The sequence below is a fragment of the Heloderma suspectum genome, chromosome 2, assembly GCF_057233095.1.
Source record: "Heloderma suspectum isolate Gila_16-S chromosome 2, 16-S_ref, whole genome shotgun sequence".
Classification (NCBI taxonomy): Eukaryota; Metazoa; Chordata; class Lepidosauria; order Squamata; family Helodermatidae; genus Heloderma; species Heloderma suspectum.
In genome coordinates this window covers 5,945,962-5,966,204 of record NC_139459.1, presented here as the reverse complement: position 1 = coordinate 5,966,204, position 20,243 = coordinate 5,945,962, and the positions used below count along the sequence as shown (strand labels likewise).

Here is a 20,243-nt window from a genome sequence, read left to right as displayed (position 1 = left end):
GCCTGTACTTCACCTTTGCCAGGGGGGACATAGACCCTCTTTTGGGAGAAGACTGAGCCAAAGTAGGAATTGAGCACCTCTGTCATCTGTTATTATTTTACCATCCTTATTTAGTAGCTGAACCATCATTTCTTGCCTCTGTCTTTTACTATGCACGTAGCTGAAGAAAGCCTTTTTGTTGCTTTTAGCCTCCCTCGCTAACCTCAGCTCGTTCTCAGCTTTAGCCTTCCTGACGCCATCCCTGCAATTCTCTGTGACCTGCCTGTACTCTTCCTTTGTTACTTGGCCTTCTTTCCACTTCCTATATGTGCCCTTTTTTGTTTTCAGGTCATCTCTAAGCTTTTTGTGAAACCACATTGGCTTCTTCTGTTGTCTTCCACCTTTTCTTCCTGTTGGAATTGTTTGTAATTGTGCCTTGAGAATTTCCTTTTTTAAAAGCTCCCACCTATCTTGGACTCCTTTTCTTGTTAGAGTCACTTGCCATGGGACCTTACTGATCATTGTTCTGAGTTTATTAAAATCAGCTTTCCTAAAATCCAGGGTACACGTTTGACTACACTTGGCTTTTACTTCCCTTAGAACCAAGAACTCAAGTACAACATGGTCGCTCCTAAGATGCATACACCAAATCATTTAACCGACAGCTTTGCCTCCAGTTGGATGTGTCCAGTTTCTCACTATATATTCTGGTTTCATTTGCTGATGTGTCGTAAATTGTGATGGCCCAGTTTATGCATGCAAGTCATTGCTTGCTCTTGCAAGTGTCAAGCAATGGGCGGGGATTTGCAAACATTCTAATACTGGACATAACCTTTAAAAAAAAAATACCCCAGTGCCTTGAAATCTGAATCTCACAACCAAGCAATCTAGCAGGCTTTTTCCTGCCATAGACACATTGTGCTGTCATCTAAGTCAAGCTCCTTTCTTTCAGGCTCAGTTCCATGTCTGTAAATCGGGTGTAATAGTGACAATATTATAGGGCCGTTCTATGTAAATGTGTGGGGGGAGGTGAGGAAACACAATCTCCATTGCACTCAATTTATGCCAGTGACACCATTGACAGCAATGGGCTGAACAGCTGTGATGATGTGGAATATTTGCCCTTTGAAAATTCCAGTGGCTTGGGGTACAGGCCTGCCAGAATGTTTGCACTCCAATTTGTTTGAGGGAAGACATTTTCAGTTTGGATGGGAATTACACCTCACACAGACCTTAAGGGTGGGGGTAGCTTTATGGGGTGGGCTAAGGCCTGGGAAGATGTTCCAGGAGGTAGGGATAAGGGACAGGAAACATGGAGGCAAAGAAGAGCTTAGAGCAGGCAAATGGAATGAGAATTTCATGATGAAAAGGGAAGAGGATGAGGAACGGAGGCAAGAAGGGCATCAGATGCTCCAACACTCCAAGCTGGGAATATTTATAGGCAGGCGAGCTCAGCCGGAGCCAATGAACGGAAGTGGGTGGAGCAGAATGGAACGTTGCTAGGATGAGGGAACTGCCCATCTTGCGAGTCAAGGATGTGGAGCAGTAGCAATCGAAAAAGGGCCTGAGCACCAATATTGCCTTGTCAATGCACAGTCCTCGCTCTCAGACAAAACACTTGCCGGCCTCCTAATGCTTTGAGTTGGGACACACCAGGGCCCTTTTCTTTGCTTGATCTGGCACACAGAGGTGGCCGCAGCTCCGAAACATCATACAAGCAGGCGCGGGATAAACGTGGAGGCTGCGGTCTTCATACAAGGGGTGATAGAAAGGGGTAATGGGTGGAGAGTCCAGAAAGAGAGACCAGCTGACAACAAAGGTAAAACTATCTCCCCTCCCTCCAGGGCTCCCCAGAGAAAATGAGTGGGAAGTGGGAAGAAGCCTTGCGGGCGGAGATAGCTGGTTGCAATCCCTCACCTCAAATGTGATAATAATAGCCAGCAAGCTAAAATCGTTGGGAGTAATGATTGCTCCTGTAAAGGCTCTGGTGTCTCGACTAAGCAGGAGAAAGGAAGGCGGAGGTCTCACTGAGATGTGTCTCCTTAGACAGCAGCTGTGGGCTCATAGGAACATAGTCCTCATATCAGGACAGGTCATTTGCCCCCTCACCAGGTGTCAAGGTTCCCCTTATGACCTGGACCCCCTGAGCTCTTGAATCCTTAAGAGTCCCACCTTCCTTCTTTTCAACTTCCCCTTCCCAGTAACGTGGGGTTTAGGCTGTAGATGTGGCCGGACTGACACTCCAGACACTTGGGGATTGACTACAACAGTTTGCTGGTAAATTTAAAACAAACAATCTCAATTAAAGGTATTTACTCAGTAGAGCTGAGTGATACAGGAGGCATTAAGAGAAAATAAAAGTTGCAAAATGCAAGCTCCTTTACCCTAGCTGTCCTTAGACTTTTCTAAGCTGCTTCCTCCTGTTCACTCTTCAGACTCTGCTCTCACTTCAGGCTGTGGCTGTCTCCACTCATACTGGCTCTCTCGCTCTCTTTATGTTCCCTCCTCCCTCAGAACCAGAAGTGATGCTTCAACTCGAGGAAATGAAACTTAAGTGGTGAAATGAAACTGAAACTTAACCAGATAAATGAAACTGCTCCTCTCAGGGTTACCCCCTTCCAGCAGAAAACTCCAGGCCTCTAAGCCTGACCTTTCCCCCCATTGCCTCTGTAGGCCTCCAACCTTCACACCTGGTCTTGTCTGTTTTGACTAGTAGCTGTTCTCCAATGCCTCAGAGAAGGTTCGTTCCCCGCCCTGCTACCTGCACGTTTGCTTAACTGGACTTCTGCATGCAAAAGCCAATGTTCTACCATGGAGCCATGTGCAATGATAGAATGCTCCTCCATACAAAACAATTCCCTACATATAGAAGAGTAGCATGTCAAGGAGAAGGTAGGATAGAAGCCTTCTCCCTGACAGGCTATTTTTCTACATGCAGGGAATTTTCCATATAGAGGAGCATTCCATTGAGTGAGACTTTGCGCTAATACCATTTCCTGTCCTCTTTCCCAGAACTAACACCCACAGATCAAGCTCTTTCTTCATTGCATTTTAATAACACCTTCTTCTAAAGAGTTCAGGGTGTTGTGCATAGTCCACCTTGTATCCTCACAACAACCTTGCATGGGAGCGTAGGCTAGTGAGATTTGCAGCACAGCAGAGATGCAATCTGTGTACAGAATCCAGAGAGAATTGTGGAAGAGGTCCCTGCTGGCAGAGCAAACAAGTCCAGCTGCTCTCAAGCAAGTGAGCGGAAATTAACTGTCCAACGGGGAGACAGCTTAGACCCTAGAATTATACCAAGCGCTCTGCACTTCCCCTCCCACTGCCCCCCGACACACATTTTCCTCTGGTTCCAGCAATGCCTGCTGGTACTCCAGTTCCAACCACCAAGTTTTCTTACAATACTAAAAGGATGCTCGGACACAGCGTTTGGTCTGGTCCACTTCCCCACACAGCTATACCATCGTTACACCAACTTTGCAAGCTGCCATGAGAGCCAGGCTTGGCTGAAAAGTGGGGTATAGATATAATAGGCAATAACAGCTAAAGAAACAAACACCAGGGTAACAGAAGTGTAGCTACTGCAAAAGTAATTTGCACATCAAGTGTGATTCAACCTTTAATATCCAGCACATGCCTGCACAGCTTGTGACTCACCAGGCTGAATGCAGCCCACCAGGGGGTGAGAGACACTCCAGGTTTTGCTGCTTGTCCAGGACCACAAAAATGGGGGGCCAGGGGCATTGTCAAGCCCTTGGGAAGCCACAGTACGTGGCTGGCAAGTCACACGTTGTGGGGTGAGTTTTGTAGCAGCCTCTCTGCCCTTGTCAGGCAAACTTGATGCAAGGATGGTGTGGTTAGGGGGGCTACCATTGAATGGTAAAGTCACTGCAGCTGTTTTCATACTGTACCATTTGTGTTAGCTCCAGGTTTCGCTTTTTGTATTGTCACAAAACTCACTGGCCGTCTTCCTAGGCCCCTTCTTCTAGCCAGGGAGCTAAAGCCTCGGTGCAGTTGCACTTATGAAAAATGCAAGCGCCTCCATTCCGGCGGTGGCTCAGTCGGGGTTGAGCTCATTTCGTTTAATATTCCCTTTTTTCGCCTCTGAGTTTTATATTATTCAAAGTGAATTTGGCAGCCTTTGAAGAGGTTCTCAAAGCTTCTTTGGTTTTTTTAAAGGGGCGGGGGGAGAAGGGAAAATCCCCACAAGTCCCTCTCCCTGCTTTTTCCAGACTTAAGAGGTTTCCACATTTGTGTGTGTTGGGGGCGGGGGGGGGGGGGAGGCGGCTGGAAAGAGAAAGTGACAAACCTGAAAAAATTCCTTGCCATGAATTTCTATTCTCTGAATCTCATGAAAGATGATTGTTTTTCTCAGGATGGTGCCTCTTCTGGAAGCGAGAAGGAAGGGCCCATTTCTAAAAGTTCTCATGTTTTGAGGGGAGGAGATATTCTGACCCCCAGACCTGGAGCATCTCTACACCAGCCTAGAATCCTGCATTTAAAATGGGAGCTTTCTGCTTCCGTTTTAAATGCAGGATCACAACAGACTCCCTTTACACGTACTTCCTTCCCCCCCTCCTTCTCCCTTTTATCTGAGTCTTCCATAGGTTTCATTGGTCCAGCTCCTCTTCTTGGGGCTTTTCCTTTTCCACGGAAGGAACTCAAGCAGAACACAAGCAGGGTAATTTGATAGCTCATTATCTCTGATCTATGTAAAAACGGAATAAAGATCACTTAGTGCGGGAGACGCCCTGGAGCTTGACGGCATCATCTAAAGGGCCCACAAACGTCCGTGAGCGAGCAGTCTCAATAGCAGGATAACAGCTCCATGTGAAGAAGCCCCTGACTGGAAGAGCAAGTCTGCCACCTCATTCTCTCACGGGAATATATCCACCATTTTCTTTTTGCCAGCAGGCACCAAACTTCCAACTATAACTGGAATGTATTAAAAAACCTTAAACAGAATGAATACTGTTCAGAACATTAGAATACTGGGACAAATCATCACCATAAAACAAGGGGGCAGTATCCAACAGAGCATGCCTGCGAGCGGCCAGCCCCGCCAATTCCATTGTGCAAGCGGCGCCCACCACATGTGCAACAGAGATTTAGCACTTCCGGGGCAACCCCAAATGCGCGGGAACACTCGTTTCCGGAACGTGCCTGGTTGGCGGTCCTCACATAAGGGAGACCTGCCCCATTCCAGAAAGAAGTGTTCCTGCTCATTTGCGGGCTCACCCCGGAAGCGTTAAATCGCCATTGCGTGAGTGTACAGGGCCCCTTGTGCAATGGACTCAGCGGGGCTGGCTGCTCGCGGAATGGAAGCCGGGGGCCACATTCACAGATGGGCAGCATTGGGTACCACCCACAGGCTAAAAACAATACAGTGTCAGGAGCGCTCTGGCGGCTTCTCCCAGTAGATTCCAATAGCCAACTCAAGACACAGACGAAAGGATTTCTTTTCAAAGCTTTAATCCTTTTACAACTTAATGACTCTTTCAGATGCTAATCACCAGCGACTAAAGCAAGGAACAGCAGGGTAGCCTAAGTTCCAAGTAGTCAGTTGATCCCCGTTTGAAAGAGAGTCACTTGAAGACCCAGAACTTATGGGATAAGGAGAGATCCTCCCTCTTTCCCTTGGGTCCATGGGAGGCGGCCGTTGCTTGCACGCCAAACGGGCGCTACGCCTTCTTTCCGCGCCCTCCATCGCTCGTCACTCTTTGCATCTGCGTCGAGCGTCTAAGAAGCCCCCCTCCCGCATTCCCTCACTACCCTGGTCGCTATCTATCTTTGGAATGCTGGCAGGAGGAATCTCTGCCAGGTGCTGAGCCTGTGAGGGATGAGCTGGCCCCTCTCCCACGGATGGCTGTTCCTCCTCAGAATCCGAACTGCTCTGAGGCTCTATGGGCTCAGTTTCCACCCTGACATACAGTACAAAAAGTGCTCATCCGCATTACACAAAGTCTCCCCCCACCCCACCCCCTAGAAGTAGAAGTAACACCACAAAAGCAGCCCACGGCAGTTAGGCCATAACTAATGTCCGCATGCCTGTGAAAAGAAGTATGTTTTTGCCTGGCACCAAAGAGATGGCAGCATTGCGCCAGGCGAGTCCTCGAGAAGAGTATTCCATTTGTTGTTCAGTCGTTCAGCCGTGTCCGACTCTTCGTGACCCCATGGACCACAGCACGCCAGGCCTTCCTGTCCTGCGCTCTCTCCCGGAGCGTGCTCAAGTTCCTTTTCTGTTATAGCCCCAGTGTTCCATTACCTGGGGCTATAACAGAAAAGGCCTGTTCCCGGACTGCCACCTCCTAAGCTTCTCTCCGAGGTGGCACACAGGCAAGGGCCTCTGAAGCTGACCGCAGGGACTGGGAGGCTCATACGGAGAGAGGTGTTCCTTGAGGTATTGGGGTCCTGAGCCAGGGTTATGCCATCCACAAATCCTTTAACAGACAAAAGGAAAAACAACCCTTCCCATAACACGGTCATAGACCTAAATATTCAAAGTTGAATTTCAACTTAATGGAACATCATTTCAAGGTGGCAGCCCCCAAACAGCTACAAATTGGGCTCAATGTGAATAAAAATGGTAATTGACAAGTTTTTTGGGGTCAGCTACAAAAACAAGCCTTTTGAGATCCTGATGGGGTGCATAGCCTGGCCACAGCGACCCACGCACTGGATCCAGACTGGACTACCGCAGTGTGCTTTGCGTGGGGCTGCCTGTGAAGTTGTCCCGGAAGGCGCAGCTGGTGCAAAATGCCATGGCCAGGCTGTTGAGTAGGACAGCAGACTGGGAACATATCGCACCAATTTTGAAGGAGTTACGCTGGCTGCCAATAACTTACCAAACCCAGTTCAAGGTGCTTGTCCTGATATGTAAAGCTCCACATGGCTTAGGACCCAGTTACCTGATGGAGCAATTTCTCCCTTGTTTACCTGCCCAGGTGTTAAGATCATTAAGATCTCCTCTTGATGGTGCTGCGTTTGCCTGTTGTTCAGTGTGTGGAAATCCAAGAGAGGGCATTCTCGAAACAGGCACCCCAACAGTGGAGCTCCCTTCCCCTTCATCGACGGGTGGCCATAAGTCTTACAAGCTTTTGGCGCCAGCTAGTTTATCTAGGCTTTTGATGCAATTTTCATCTCTGTTCTGCTGCTGCATGGTGTAAACTGTTATTTGTCTGTTCTCCCGTTTCATTATGGTGAGCTTTTTTGATCAACTCTGCATTATTTCATTGGGTTGGCTTGTATCCCGCTTTGGGATTATTTTACAATGAAAAGTGGGCAAGACATTTATTAAATAAATAAGTCCATCAGTCCCTAAGATGACTAATGTTTGTGCCTGTTTAGTCTTCCAGGCAGAATCAGAACTGCTGGGTTTGATTTGTGAAGCCTAGAAAGGCCCGGCCGCAGCGTAGCAAAAGGACATCAAAATCTTCTGCTGTAGTGTCCGTCACCATCGCTTGGATCAGTTGCGGGCTTATATGGCAGGGGCATCATGATGGGGCAAAAAGCGAACGTCCCTCTCCCCCATGGCACATCCCAATCCGGCTCTTATGCCTGCCTTCGATTAAAAAATAAAAGTAGCCACACAAAGGCTAATGATGTGAATAATGGCATGGCTAGTTTGCCCCTCAAATGGGGGTGGATACAGAGGCCTCTCTCTGAATGGGAAAAGCCACTGGAAGTTTGGGGAAGGCGGCACACCTTTCCCACCTGGCACCCTCTGCAGCTAAGGGTGATGAAAGCTAGATCTCTATGTGCGAAGAGAACAATAGAAGTGAGACAGAGGGAGGCTCCAAATGAAACAGAGCAAGCTGAAAGCGCCGGGGGTTGGGGGGGGACGGTGTGCTGGGCTGTATCTCTCTGGAGATCTGGTGTGAGGCAGTGGTTCTGCTGTTTGTAGAAGTGCTTGAGCTGTTTGCCTCCACCTATGCCTTACCTGTAAATTAACCCAAATATTACAAAGCAGCATAAGGCCCCAGTGATTTCTCTTTCCAAAGGAAACCAAATGCAGGTAAGCACCGTCCCCGGAACCTCTCACTGCTTTAGGCAATTGACAAACATGTATATTTAATACGAAAGAAAGAAAGAAAGAAAGAAAGAAAGAAAGAAAGAAAGAAAGAAGGAAGGAAGGAAGGAAGGAAGGAAGGAAGGAAGGAAGGAAGAAAGATGGAAATCTCTTCCACTGGAGACAGATCAAAGTCTAAATCTGAACATTCTCCCTCTGCCTCCAAAAAGCAGTATATAACTTTCTACTTGTGCTGTAGTTTAGTAACAAGGAGTAGTTTAACTTGCAACATCTTTAATCAGGTTTATTTTTAAAAAGCTATTAGAAGTTCTTTTGAAATGCTCACTACTGATGCAGACAAGTCCTTTGGAACTGAGCAGGCCAAAAGTTCAAGTACATGTACATAACATTCCCATTTTAAAGACGGGCAATTGAAGGTCATGGAGAGAAACTTTTCTGAGCTCATGCAGTGAGCAAACCCTGCCTTAAGTGGTGTGTTAAACTTCATGCCCCAACCCCACATGCTTATCAGAGGGCCACACGGGAGCATGTATTTAATTACAACAGAAGAAATGGAAGAGGTGCATTGTTTCCTGAGCATCAGTTGTGGATTGTGTCTGAGACCTAGTACAAGCAGAGGCTTGCTTTCCTCACTGCTGGCAAAAGCACGGCAGTGTGCTACCGCATGCTAATGTGGCGTGAGCCTTCCAGGTTAGCAATCCAGCTCCAGTTACAGAATGTTCAAATCAGCAACTTGAGAATTGCTGGGAAGTCGTTTGCAGGACTCTGGGGGGCCATTGCTGCAACCTGATTTGCAATTAAGAAAACAATAACTAAAATTAAAATGACTTGCTTTACCGGGCTGGGTACTCAATAATTAAATAAGAGAGGGACCTGAAGAAAAAAAAACACAAAAAACCCAACCCAGAGGAAAAAGCAGCCCCATGGTACAGGGAACTCTCAGCATGGCAGGCAATGTTGATGAACACAGTCCTCAGTGAAAGGCATTGATCTGATCAACCGAACTGTGGAAAAGGGTACACGAGTTCTGGCATGTCTTAACCAAAACGGCTGCCTTGGAAATTGGGTTTAATCTAACGCTCTTTAGAAAACAGGCACCCAAGACAACAAGGTATAACTTTGCATGAAATGCAGAGTTTTGAACGATACACATGAAAGGAATTCACACCTCGCTATCACCCAGCCCAGTAGTCTTTAACGTTTCCGGATCTGGGACTGACCTTTACCCAAACATGCATTTGGGAATCCACTTCTTAATTTTTCTTCAAAAATATAATGTGTTTGCATATTGGTAGTGCTGCTGTTGTGACTTACCTCAGGCCAGGCTGCGACTCAGCAGTAGGTGCCGATGCGCCTCTTGAAGACCTAGCCCAAACTCTCCTCTAACGCGATCTCTTCCATTCAAGACAGATGCTTGTCCAAATTCTTCTGGATACAAACCAATGGCTTGAATTCTTCATAGTTCTTGGACTGGAGAACTGAGAAATGTAAGGCAGCCTTGGCGTCCTTACCCAGCTCTGGTTAAAGGAATGCAGAGAAACCAACCACACCACCAAGCAAAGACCAGAGGTAGTTAGTGGTAGGCCTCCCAATCAGGCTGAGCAAAGAGCTGCTTTGCATTCCCTGTTTTCATTTATATTTTCTTATTTTTGTAAGCCACTTTGGACACAATCTCATGTGGGAAAGCAGCATACAAATAAACTGGTGGTGGTGATGACAATGAAATATGACTGCACCCTATGCACATTTATTTGGGAGTAAATCCAACTGAACTCAGTGGAACTACATACAATCAGGGCCAGAAATATTGGAACAAGGATAACTGTTTTGGCAGTTGGCCTCTGTACACCACCACATTGAAGTTGAAAGGAAACATACCCAGATGGGAGCGAAGTCAGGACTTCCAGCTGTAATTCAAGGGGTTTGACAAAAGTGGGGCACTAACCATTCAGGAAGGACAGCCAGTGGCATACACACACACCCATCGTTGGGGGCTCATAAGTAATGGAACGAATGGCTGACAAGCAGCTGCATGGCCAGGTGTGGCCTGTTTCCTGGGTGCCCCATGACCAATCAAGCAGATAAAAGGCCTGGAGGTGGTACATTTGCATTTGGTAGCTGTTCACTGGAACTCCCAACATGAGGTCCAAAGAGGTGTTCATGCGAGTGAAGGAGGCCATCATTAGGCTGAGGAAACAAAATAAACCCATCAAAGAGATAGCAAAAACAGTGGGAGTGGCCCATACAACAGTCTGGAACATCCTGAAAAAGAAGAAATTAACTGGCAAGCTCAGCAACAGCAAAAGGCCTGGAAGACCACAGAAGACAACTAAAATGGATGACCACAGAATTCTGCTCACGATGAAGAGGAACCCTTTCACAACTTCTAGCCAGGTCAAGAACGCTCTTGAGGAGGTAGGCATGTCATTGTCAATATCTACAGTCAAGAGACGGCTTTATGAATGTAAATACAGAGGCTTGACAACAAGGTGCAAACCACTGGTAACGCTCAAGAACCGAAAGGCCAGATTAGCCTTTGCCAGCAAACACTTTAAAAAGCTAGTTCTGGAATAAGGTTCTTTGGACTGATGAAACCAAGATTAACTTGTATCAGAATGATGGGAAAAGTATGGAGAAGGAAAGGAGCAGCTCATGATCCAAAGCATACCACATCATCTGTCAAACATGGTGGAGGCAGTGTTATGGCATGGGCATGTATGGCTGCCAATGGAACCGGGTCACTGGGGTTTATTGATGACCTGACTGCTGATAAAAGCAGCAGGATGAATTCTGAAGTGCATAGGGGTATACTTTCTGCTCAGACTCAGCCGAATGCTGCCAAACTGATAGGACACCGCTTCATACTGCAGATGGATAATGACCCAAAACATACAGCAAAAGCTACCCAAGAGTTTCTCAAGGCAAAGAAGTGGGATGTTCTTCAATGGCCACGTCAGTCACCTGATCTCAACCCAACAGAGCATGCTTTTCACTTACTGAAGACAAGACTGAAGGCAGAAACACCCACAAACAAGCAGCAGCTGAAGGCAGCTGCAGTAAAGGCCTGGCAAAGCATCTCGAGGGAGGAAACTCAGCATTTGGTCATGTCCATGGGTTCCACTGGAGAAGGAAATGGCAACCCACTCCAGTATTCTTGCCAAGAAAACCCCATGGAACATACCACAAGGCTAAAAGATATGACTCCAGAAGATGAGACCCTCAGGACGGAAGGTGTCCAATATACTACTGGGGAAGAGCAGAGGGTATTTCCAAGTAGCGCCAGAGAGAGTGAAGCGGCTGGGCCAAAACTGAAAGGACACTCAGCTGTGGATGTGTCTGGTGGTGAAAAGAAAATCTGATGCCGTAAAGAACAATATTGTTTAGGAACCTGGCATATAAGGTCAATGAATCAAGGTAAGCTGGAGGTGGTCAAACATGAGATGGCAAGATTGAACATCGACATCTTGGGAATCAGAGAACTAAAATGGACAGGCATGGGCGAATTTAATTCAGGTGACGATTACATCTACTACTGTGGGCAAGAATCCCTTAGAAGAAATGGAGTAGCACTCTTAGTCAATAAAAGGGTGGGAAAAGCAGCACTGGGGTACAATCTCAAAAACGATAGAATGATCTCAGTACAAATCCAAGGCAAAATATTCAACATCAGAATAATTCAAGTCTATTTCCCAACCACTGAGGCTGAAGAAGCTGAGGTTGATCGGTTCTATGAAGACCTACAACATCTTCTAGAACTAACACCAAAAAAAGATTCCTTTTCATCATAGGGGATTGGAATGCTAAAGTAGGAAGTCAAGAAATCACCGGGATAACAGGCAAGCATGGCCTTGGTGTACAAAATGAAGCAGGACAAAAGCTAATAGAGTTTTGCCAAGAGAACACGCTGATCATAGCAAACACTCTTTTCCAACAGCACAAGAGGCGACTCTACACGTGGACATCACCAGATGGTCAATATCGAAATCAGATTGATTATGTCCTTTGCAGCCAAAGATGGAGAAACTCTATACAGTCAGTAAAACAAGACCTGGAGCTGACTGTGGCTCAGATCATGAGCTTCTCGTTGCAAAATTTCGGCTTAAATTGAAGAACAGAGGGAAAACCACTAAAACATTCAGGTATGACCTCAATCATATCCCTTATGAATATACAGTAGAGGTGAGGAATAGATTTCATGGATTAGACCTGATAGACAGAGTGCCTGAGGAACTATGGACGTAGGTCCGTAACATTGTTCAGGAGGCAGCAACTCAATCCATCCCAAAGAAAAAGAAATGCAAGAAAGCAAAGTGGCTGTCTGAGGAGGCTTTAGAAATAGCTGAGGAAAGAAGGGGAGTGAAAAGCAAGGGAGAAAGGGGAAGATATAGCCAACTGAATGCAGAGTTCCAGAGAATAGCAAGGAGAGACAAAAAGGCCTTCTTAAATGAACAATGCAAAGAAGTCGAAAACAGTAGAATGGGAAAGACTGGAGATCTCTTCAAGAAAATCGGAGATATCAAGGGAATGTTTTGTGCAAAGACGGGCATGATAAAGGACAAAGAAGGCAGGGACCTAACAGAAGCAGAGGAGATTAAGAAGAGGTGGCAAGAATACACAGAAGTATACAGGAAAGATCTGAATGTCCTTGATAGCCATGATAGTGTGGTCACTGAATGTGAGCCGGACATCCTAGAGAGCGAAGTCAAGTGGGCCTTAGGAAGCATTACTAACAACAAAGCTAGCGGAGATGACAGTATTCCAGCTGAGCTATTTGAAATCCTAAAAGATGATGCTGTTAAAGTGTTGCACTCAATATGCCAACAAATTTGGGACACTCAACAGTGGACACAAGGCTGGAAAAGGTCAGTTTACATTCCAATTCCAAAAAAGGGCAATGCCAAAGGGTGTTCAAACCACCGTACAATTGTGCTCATTTCACATGCCAGCAAGGTTATTCTCAAAATCCTACAAGCTAGGCTTCAGCAGCATGTGAACCAAGAACTACCGGAAGTACAAGCTGGGTTCCGAAGAGGCAGAGGAACTAGAGATCAAATCGCCAACATTCGCTGGATCATGGAGAAAGCAAGAGAATTCCAGAAAAACGTCTCTTTCTGCTTCATTGACTACGTTAAAGCCTTTGATGGTGTGGATCACAACAAACTCTGGCAAATTCTTAAAGAGAGATGGGAGTACCAGACCACCTTACCTGTCTCCTGAAAAACCTGTATGAGGGTCAAGAAGCAACAGTAAGAATCAGACATGGAACAACCGATTGGTTCAAAATTGGGAAAGGAGTACGACAAGGCTGCATATTGTCACCCTGCTTATTTAACTTATATGCAGAGTACATCATGAGAAACGCCGGGTTGGATGAATCACAGGTCGGAATTAAGATTGCCGGGAGAATTATCAGCCTCAGATACGCAGACGATACCACCCTAATGGCAGAAAGTGACGAGGATCTAAAGAGCCTCTTGTTGAGGGTGAAAGTGGAGAGTGCAAAAGCTGGTTTGAAACTCAACATTACAAAAACGAAGATCATGGCATCTGGCCCCATCACTTCCTGGCATATGGAAGGGGAAGAAATGGAAGCTGTGACAGATTTTATTTTCTTGGGCTCCAAGATCACCGCAGACGGTGACTGTAGCCGTGAAATAAAAAGACGCTTGCTCCTTGGGAGGAAAGCTATGGCAAACCTAGACAGCATAGTAAGAGGCAGAGACATCACCTTGCCGACAAAGGTCCGCATAATCAAAGCTATGGTTTTCCCAGTAGCAACGTATGGCTGTGAGCGCTGGACTATAAGGAAGGCTGAGCGCCGAAGTGATGCTTTCGAACTGTGGTGCTGGAGAAGACTCTTACGAGTCCCCTGGACTGCAAGGAGGTCAAATCAGTCCATCCTAAAGGAAATCAACCCTGACTGCCCATTGGAAGGACAGATACTGAAGCTGAAGCTCAAATATTTTGTCCACCAAATGTGAAGAGAAAAGTCACTGGAAAAGATCCTGATGCCGGGAAGGATTGAAGGCAAAAGGCGAAGGGGACGGCAGAGGATGAGATGGCTAGATAGCATCACCGATGCAATGAATATGAACTTGAGTGCACTCCGGGAGAGAGCGGAGGACAGGAAGGCCTGGCGTGCTATGGTCCGTGGGGTCATGAAGAGTCGGACATGACTGAACGACTGAACAACAACAATGGGTTCCAGACTTCAGGCAGTCACTGACTGCAAATGGTTTTCATCCAGGTGTTAAAGGCGATCCTTAAGTTTGAAATGATGTTGGTTTGTTCCATTACTTATGAGCCACCAACGATGGGGGTGTGTGTATGCCACTGGCTGTACTTCCTGAATGGTTAGTGCCCCACTTTTGTCAAACCCCTTGAATTACAGCTGAAAGTTCTGACTTCGCTCCCATCTGGGTGTGTTTCCTTCCAACTGCAATGTGGTGGTGTACAGAGGCCAACTGCCAAAACAGTTATTCTTGTTCCAATATTTCTGGCCCTGACTGTACATACATATGATTAACTGTTATAGTTAAAGTTCATTTATATGCCACCTTTCTGTCACTGCCTTAAAAGTGGCATCCATACAATTAAAATATAGACAAAACAACACATCAACATTGTGACAAGCACAACTCAAGAAACATGAAAGTGCTCTTGCTGGCTACAAACCTACAACCTTTCTTCTCTCCCCACCCAAAGAACCCATAGAGGCTACAGTTTTGGACTAAAGACTGTGAAGACCCGGGTTCAAATCTCTGCTCAGACAAGAAGGCTTCCTGGGTGACCTGATCGCCGATTCTTGATGGGTGGCAAACAACAGCTTCCTGTCTTAAAGTGTTCCATCTTCTGTTGTACTTCCAGCTAGTGCTCTGCACATCTGCCTGATCCATACTTGGGCACTTTTCAGATTTCACCTTCTTGATGGCAAGGGAGTGGACAATTATTCCTAGCAGAAAAGGAAAGGGGAGGACGCAGAACACATCAGGGGACATTCTCAATGCAAGGGGAAAGAATGCTTACCAAATATATTTGACATAAGAACAGAACTGGGATGAGTTAATCAGCCATTTATGACTGGGGGAAAAGTCTCCGTGCAATGACAGTTCCCTGCCATTGCCCCATAGCTCAGGCGAAGAAACTCCGTGCAAGACAAGAGATCAACTGCCAACTTTGGGGCTTCTGCTTAGGAACATAGGAAGCTGCCCGGTCAGACCATCCTGCTCAGTATTGCTCACACTGGCAGCTGTTCTCCAGGGCTTCAGGCAGGAGACTTTCCCAGCCCTACTTGAAGATGCCAGCGACTGAACCTGGGATGGTTTGCGTGCACAGCAGGTGCTCTATCACAGAGCTACAGCCCTTTGCAAATACTACAGAGCTCAGGCCCATAGTCCATGCACTATGCTACACTGGCTCTCATCCGCTATGCTCGGCAAATGCAGGCAGAGTCTGTGCTAGCTGGCCGGAGCTAAGGAGATTCATGCTGAGTGCCTGCTGGAAGTTTCCTGGACTTGTCGATAGAAGGCCAGCCACAGTCCTCTTCAAATAGCTACCTGCACTGTGCCAAACTTTGAGCGTGTCCACATGAATCTCTTTGGATGCAGCTGCTGCTTTCTGGAAGTCAAATCTCTTCTGCTCAAGTTAATACCTTGCTCAAAATCCTACACAACCCAAATATTTCAATTTTCCAGATCAGCAAGCGCAAGAGCATGGCTCCAACTAAGGGCTGGATGACTTCCCCAAACTTTCTGCCAGGCGTCAGGAAGAGCTTCAACATCCCCTCTTCCTGGAAGGCGGTGTCCAGAACAGCCACCATCCTCCGCAGCCACAGCCAGAAAAATTCAGGGCAAGTTTAGCCAGGAAACTTCTCCTTTGCAAGTTCTACGGGAGTGAATGGGGCTGGAATGTGAGCCTGTGTGCCTTTCACACGTGGCAACCTCACGATGGAGAATTCCCAGTGGATTGTGCTCAGTGTTTTGAAGAAGCTATACTGATACAGCGACAAATTTCAGAGGAGAATTCATATGAAAGAAGGTCTGAACATCCAACAATATTACATGACAGAGGCCTTCTGAAGGGACCCACATCTATAGGCAGGGGGAATCACAGTTATATGACGTTTCCTTCTGTCACAAACTCTCTGCATGTGGAAAAGTAACACACAAGGCTAGGTTAAAACCTCTCCTCCTGATGAACTAGTCTTCTATGTGCAAGACTGTTCTTTTTAACAGGAGGGGGGCATTTCAAAATGCAATGCCACCCCCCCCACACACACACACTCTTCAGTGGTAACGTCACAGGGGGACTCTACAAACTAATCTAGTTGAGTCTATAATTGTACTCACACAATGCTTGCAAAATCTTGGAAGCCAGAAGGTGGGATGAGTAGAACATTCAGGAAACACAAAGTACAATGCTATGCACAGCACTAGCCATTCCTAGCAGGACAGTCACAATAGACATATATTCCTTATATATGTCTATATGTCAGGGTGCTGCAGGTATGAGTTGTAGCAGATCAGGGCCTGAGGGAAATGCTAGGACAGGATGCTAGAGCATGACTGGGAAGGCAGAGAGACTGAGAATGCATGGAAAGCACCTAGAAGGCCAGCCAGAAAAAGGCCAGAATGTTGGATGTTGCCTAAGCAAAGGTCTCTGTGACTAGGTCATACAAGACATGATTAACCCATGGAATTTGCTGCCGCATGATATAGTGATAGCTTTAAGAGGAGACTGGGCAAATTCAGGGAGGAGGAGGAGGAGAGGTCTGTCAACAGCCATTAGTCGTAATAGTTGAATAGAATCTCCATGTTCCAGCGCCTCTGAATACCAGTGGGAGACCAGCAACAGCAAAACTCCGTCACTGTCATGCGCTCCTTCTGGGCTTCCTGGAGACATCTACTTGGGCACTGTGGGAAACAGGATGTGGGACTAGACAGACCCTTGGCTTGATCCAGGAAAGCTGTTCATACATGGATAGTTAATTCCATATGGGACAGTGCTCTCATGGACTCACTTCAAAAAATGATCCCATAAGCACCAACACTGGAGCTCACAGCTGTACTGGAGGCATCTGTGTGCACCTCCACTGGTTGCCACTTTCCTTTCCCCCTGCAGATAAATATATTCTATTTAAGCATGAGGGGTTTTATGCCTTAGAGGTCAAGCAGGTGTTTCTCTCTGTCAGGTTTTCATCATGACAGCTTAGTGGATGGCATGTGAAATGAGGCTTTGAGACACAGAGGTTCACCATGTTGCTGTCAAGGCAAAAAACAAAACAAAACAAATCTACTTGAGGTCTGGATATGGCTGGTGTTCTCCAAGTCCACCAGAGGTCTATTTGGGCATTATTCTCCCCATGTGATTTGTGGGGGACACACATGTGCACTAATCCCACCTGGGTGTCTACACTGTGGACTTAGTTGTAGAAAGGAAGCTTGATGAACATGCATTCCTAATCACAGGCAGAGCCGCTGTATGCTCGGGGTGAGAACGTAAGAGGAGCCCTGCTGGATCAGACCATGGCCCATCTAGTCCAGCATTCTGTTCACACAGTGGCCAACCGGATGCCCACAGGAATCCCACAAGCAGGACATGAGTGAAACAGCACCCTCCCGCCAATTTTCCCCAGCAACTGGTGTGCAGAGGCATACTGCCTCTGGTACTGGAGGTAGCATAGAGCCATCAGGACTAGTAGCCATTGATAGCCTTCTCCAGGAATTTGTTTAACCCCCCTTCAAAACCATCTAAATTGGTGGCCATCATGACATGTTGTGGCAGTGAATTCTATCGTTTATGTGCTGTGTGAACTACTTCCTTCCATCTGTCCTGAATCTCCCGCCAATCAGCTTCATGGGATGACCCCTTTGGGTTCTAGTATTATGAGGGAGAAAAACCTCTTTCTCCACTTTCTTCACACCATGCATAATTTTGTACACCTCTATCATGTCTCCCCTGACCCTCCTTTTTTTCCAAGGTAAACAATCGCAGCTGCTGTAACCTTCTCTCATAGGGGAGCTGCTCCAGCCCCTTGATCATTTTCGTTGCCCTTTTCTGTACCCTTTCCAACTCTACAATAAGGCTTCCCCTTCACAGACACGGACAGCACAGGGATGGGGTTGGCAGAGGCAGGCCCAACACACACCTTAAGAGTGTGTTGCAAAGGCACATGGATTTTGTGTTTGCTTTACCTTTGATGCTGGACAACATTAGCACTGGGGTCCTGCTAGTCCAGACACTGCTAGCAAAGGGCCTCTCAATTGCAATGATTTGATGCAGAAAATTAAGATGAAACAAGTTTCTGCCCTTTACCTCATGGTCCAGGAGCTCAGCTTGGGACAGCTGACAGGTTTCTACCAAACAGCCTTGCTCTCCAGCTAACGAAGGCTGACATGAGATTCCAGTATCCAGCAAGTTGCGCAAAAGTCACCGATGTCTCTCTTTCCCCCTTGTTAAGAAGAAAACCTCAAATTGTATACTGGAAAAGTATTTCTTTTTCTTCCTGACACTTTATGCCAGATACTATGTAGCTTTATCTGATCTTTTTAAAAATCAAATTTGTTTTTGATTACTGAATGATTTTTTAAATGCGTAAAAATAGTAAATATTGTACCATGGATATGTGAGCTGCTTTACAGAGTTCCAAGAACCACAAAAATACAGGCCTGTGCCATCAGGGAGTTTACAGTCTACGTTTTGAATGGTGGAGAAAACAGAGAGTGGGGGAGGGAAGGGCAAAGCCAGGCAAGGGAACAGTAGATATTGTGGGAGGAGGAGGAGAGACATTCTGTTTGTTTCGCATACTCTGGATATTAGTATATAGACACTGAAGACCATGTGCTTCATAGTCTGGCTTTCTTCCTACGTGTTTTTGAAGACTTTTGAAGAATTGGGTGCTATTAGAGCTGTTGTGTCTATTCTGGTGCATGAGCCTTCATCCGTTGTTACCGCCAACTTTACGTCTCCCTCCCTCATGGGATTCAGTTTAAAGCTGAATATTTTAAGAGAGTGGTACAGTTGGAGATGGCAGGCCTATGGTGGAACACGAACATCGCAACATCTCCACTCTCACAAAGAGATCCCCCATTCTGCTCAAAGTTTAAAACATGGAGGAGCAGCTCCCCTTTTCACCCAAAGCCCCATCTTGGGAGTTGGTTAACATGTCACACCCCCAGGCAAAGTTATTTTTAAGTACTGTAAATCTCCTGCTATTATTCTCCGAGTTGATGTAGTGAGCCATGTCAGTTTGAAAGGAAATACATAACAGTATATTAAAGAAATCATGGATCTTCTCATTCATGTTTAAAACAAATTTATTACAATGTAAGAAAGCCTGAATAGCACAAATTTATTATGATGATTTAAGGCCTTGAGCACTCGAGCCTAAAAATGCCTCCCGATAAATAATTTTCCTTTGGAAAAAACACTGCAAATTAATATAGTTTACCATTTCCAAAGTGTGTGTGTGTGTGTGTGTGTGTATATATATATATATACACACACACACACACATATATACACACATATACACACACACACACACACACACACACCTTAAATCAATACAGCTGTAAGTTTACCACATCAGCCAGAGCTCAGCCAAACGTGTGTCTCCAGCAATCAGGAGAAAGGAATAAGGGAGGAAAGCTGTTTCCCTCTGGGCAAAACTAAATGTGATGCTACACAGGTCATGGTCTCTCTAGAGGTTCCCCCCCCACAATGTGGACCAGTTTTGGGGGGCCAGATGACACTCACTCACACACATACCCATTTGCTGCAATGGCACCTTCAGGGGCAAACAGCAGCTTTGGAAAGGTGATTTTCAGCAGGAAGATGGCACTGGAGGGAAGGTGGGTTTATCCTCCCCCAACTGCTATCTTAAAGGGGGGTGGGAAGAGAGATAAACAAGGTTTTTAACATCAGGTCTAGCATGCCCCCCCCCCAATGCTCTTGAGTAACCAAGGACATAGCTGCCAGAGAAAACATCAAGCCAATGAGACACAGAGCAAGGCAGGCAGACCCACAGATATGCGGGTCTTGCTAACAAGGAGGCACTTCAGCACACACACACCCTGGCCCCATTCCAGCCAGCCTCTTTGCTATTCCAAAGGAACAGTTAAAGGCACAATGTGGCGATGAGGAAACACAGAGAGCATGGCCACATCTATTCTGACTGCTACAAACGTAAGGCGTCCAGTCATACAAGCTGCAGAGGGCATGGCGAGGACGA

The 20,243-nt window shown here is 46.4% G+C and overlaps 1 protein-coding gene across 5 annotated transcripts in view; it reads right to left on the bottom strand.

The window, feature by feature from the left end:
- Window positions 1-231: 231 nt before the first annotated feature.
- KIAA1328 (KIAA1328 ortholog) overlaps window positions 232-20,243 on the bottom strand; it is a 282,897-nt gene continuing 262,885 nt past the window's right edge. For 4 of the 5 annotated variants that reach the window (XM_084832825.1, XM_084832817.1, XM_084832822.1 and 1 more), the window contains one exon: window positions 232-10,198. In XM_084832825.1, the coding sequence (XP_084688951.1) occupies window positions 9,952-10,198 (247 nt within the window). In that variant the 3' untranslated portion in view covers window positions 232-9,951. Of the gene's footprint in view, window positions 10,199-14,171; window positions 18,462-20,243 lie in introns of those variants that run through there. The other variant, XM_084832826.1, reaches the window with a different exon arrangement.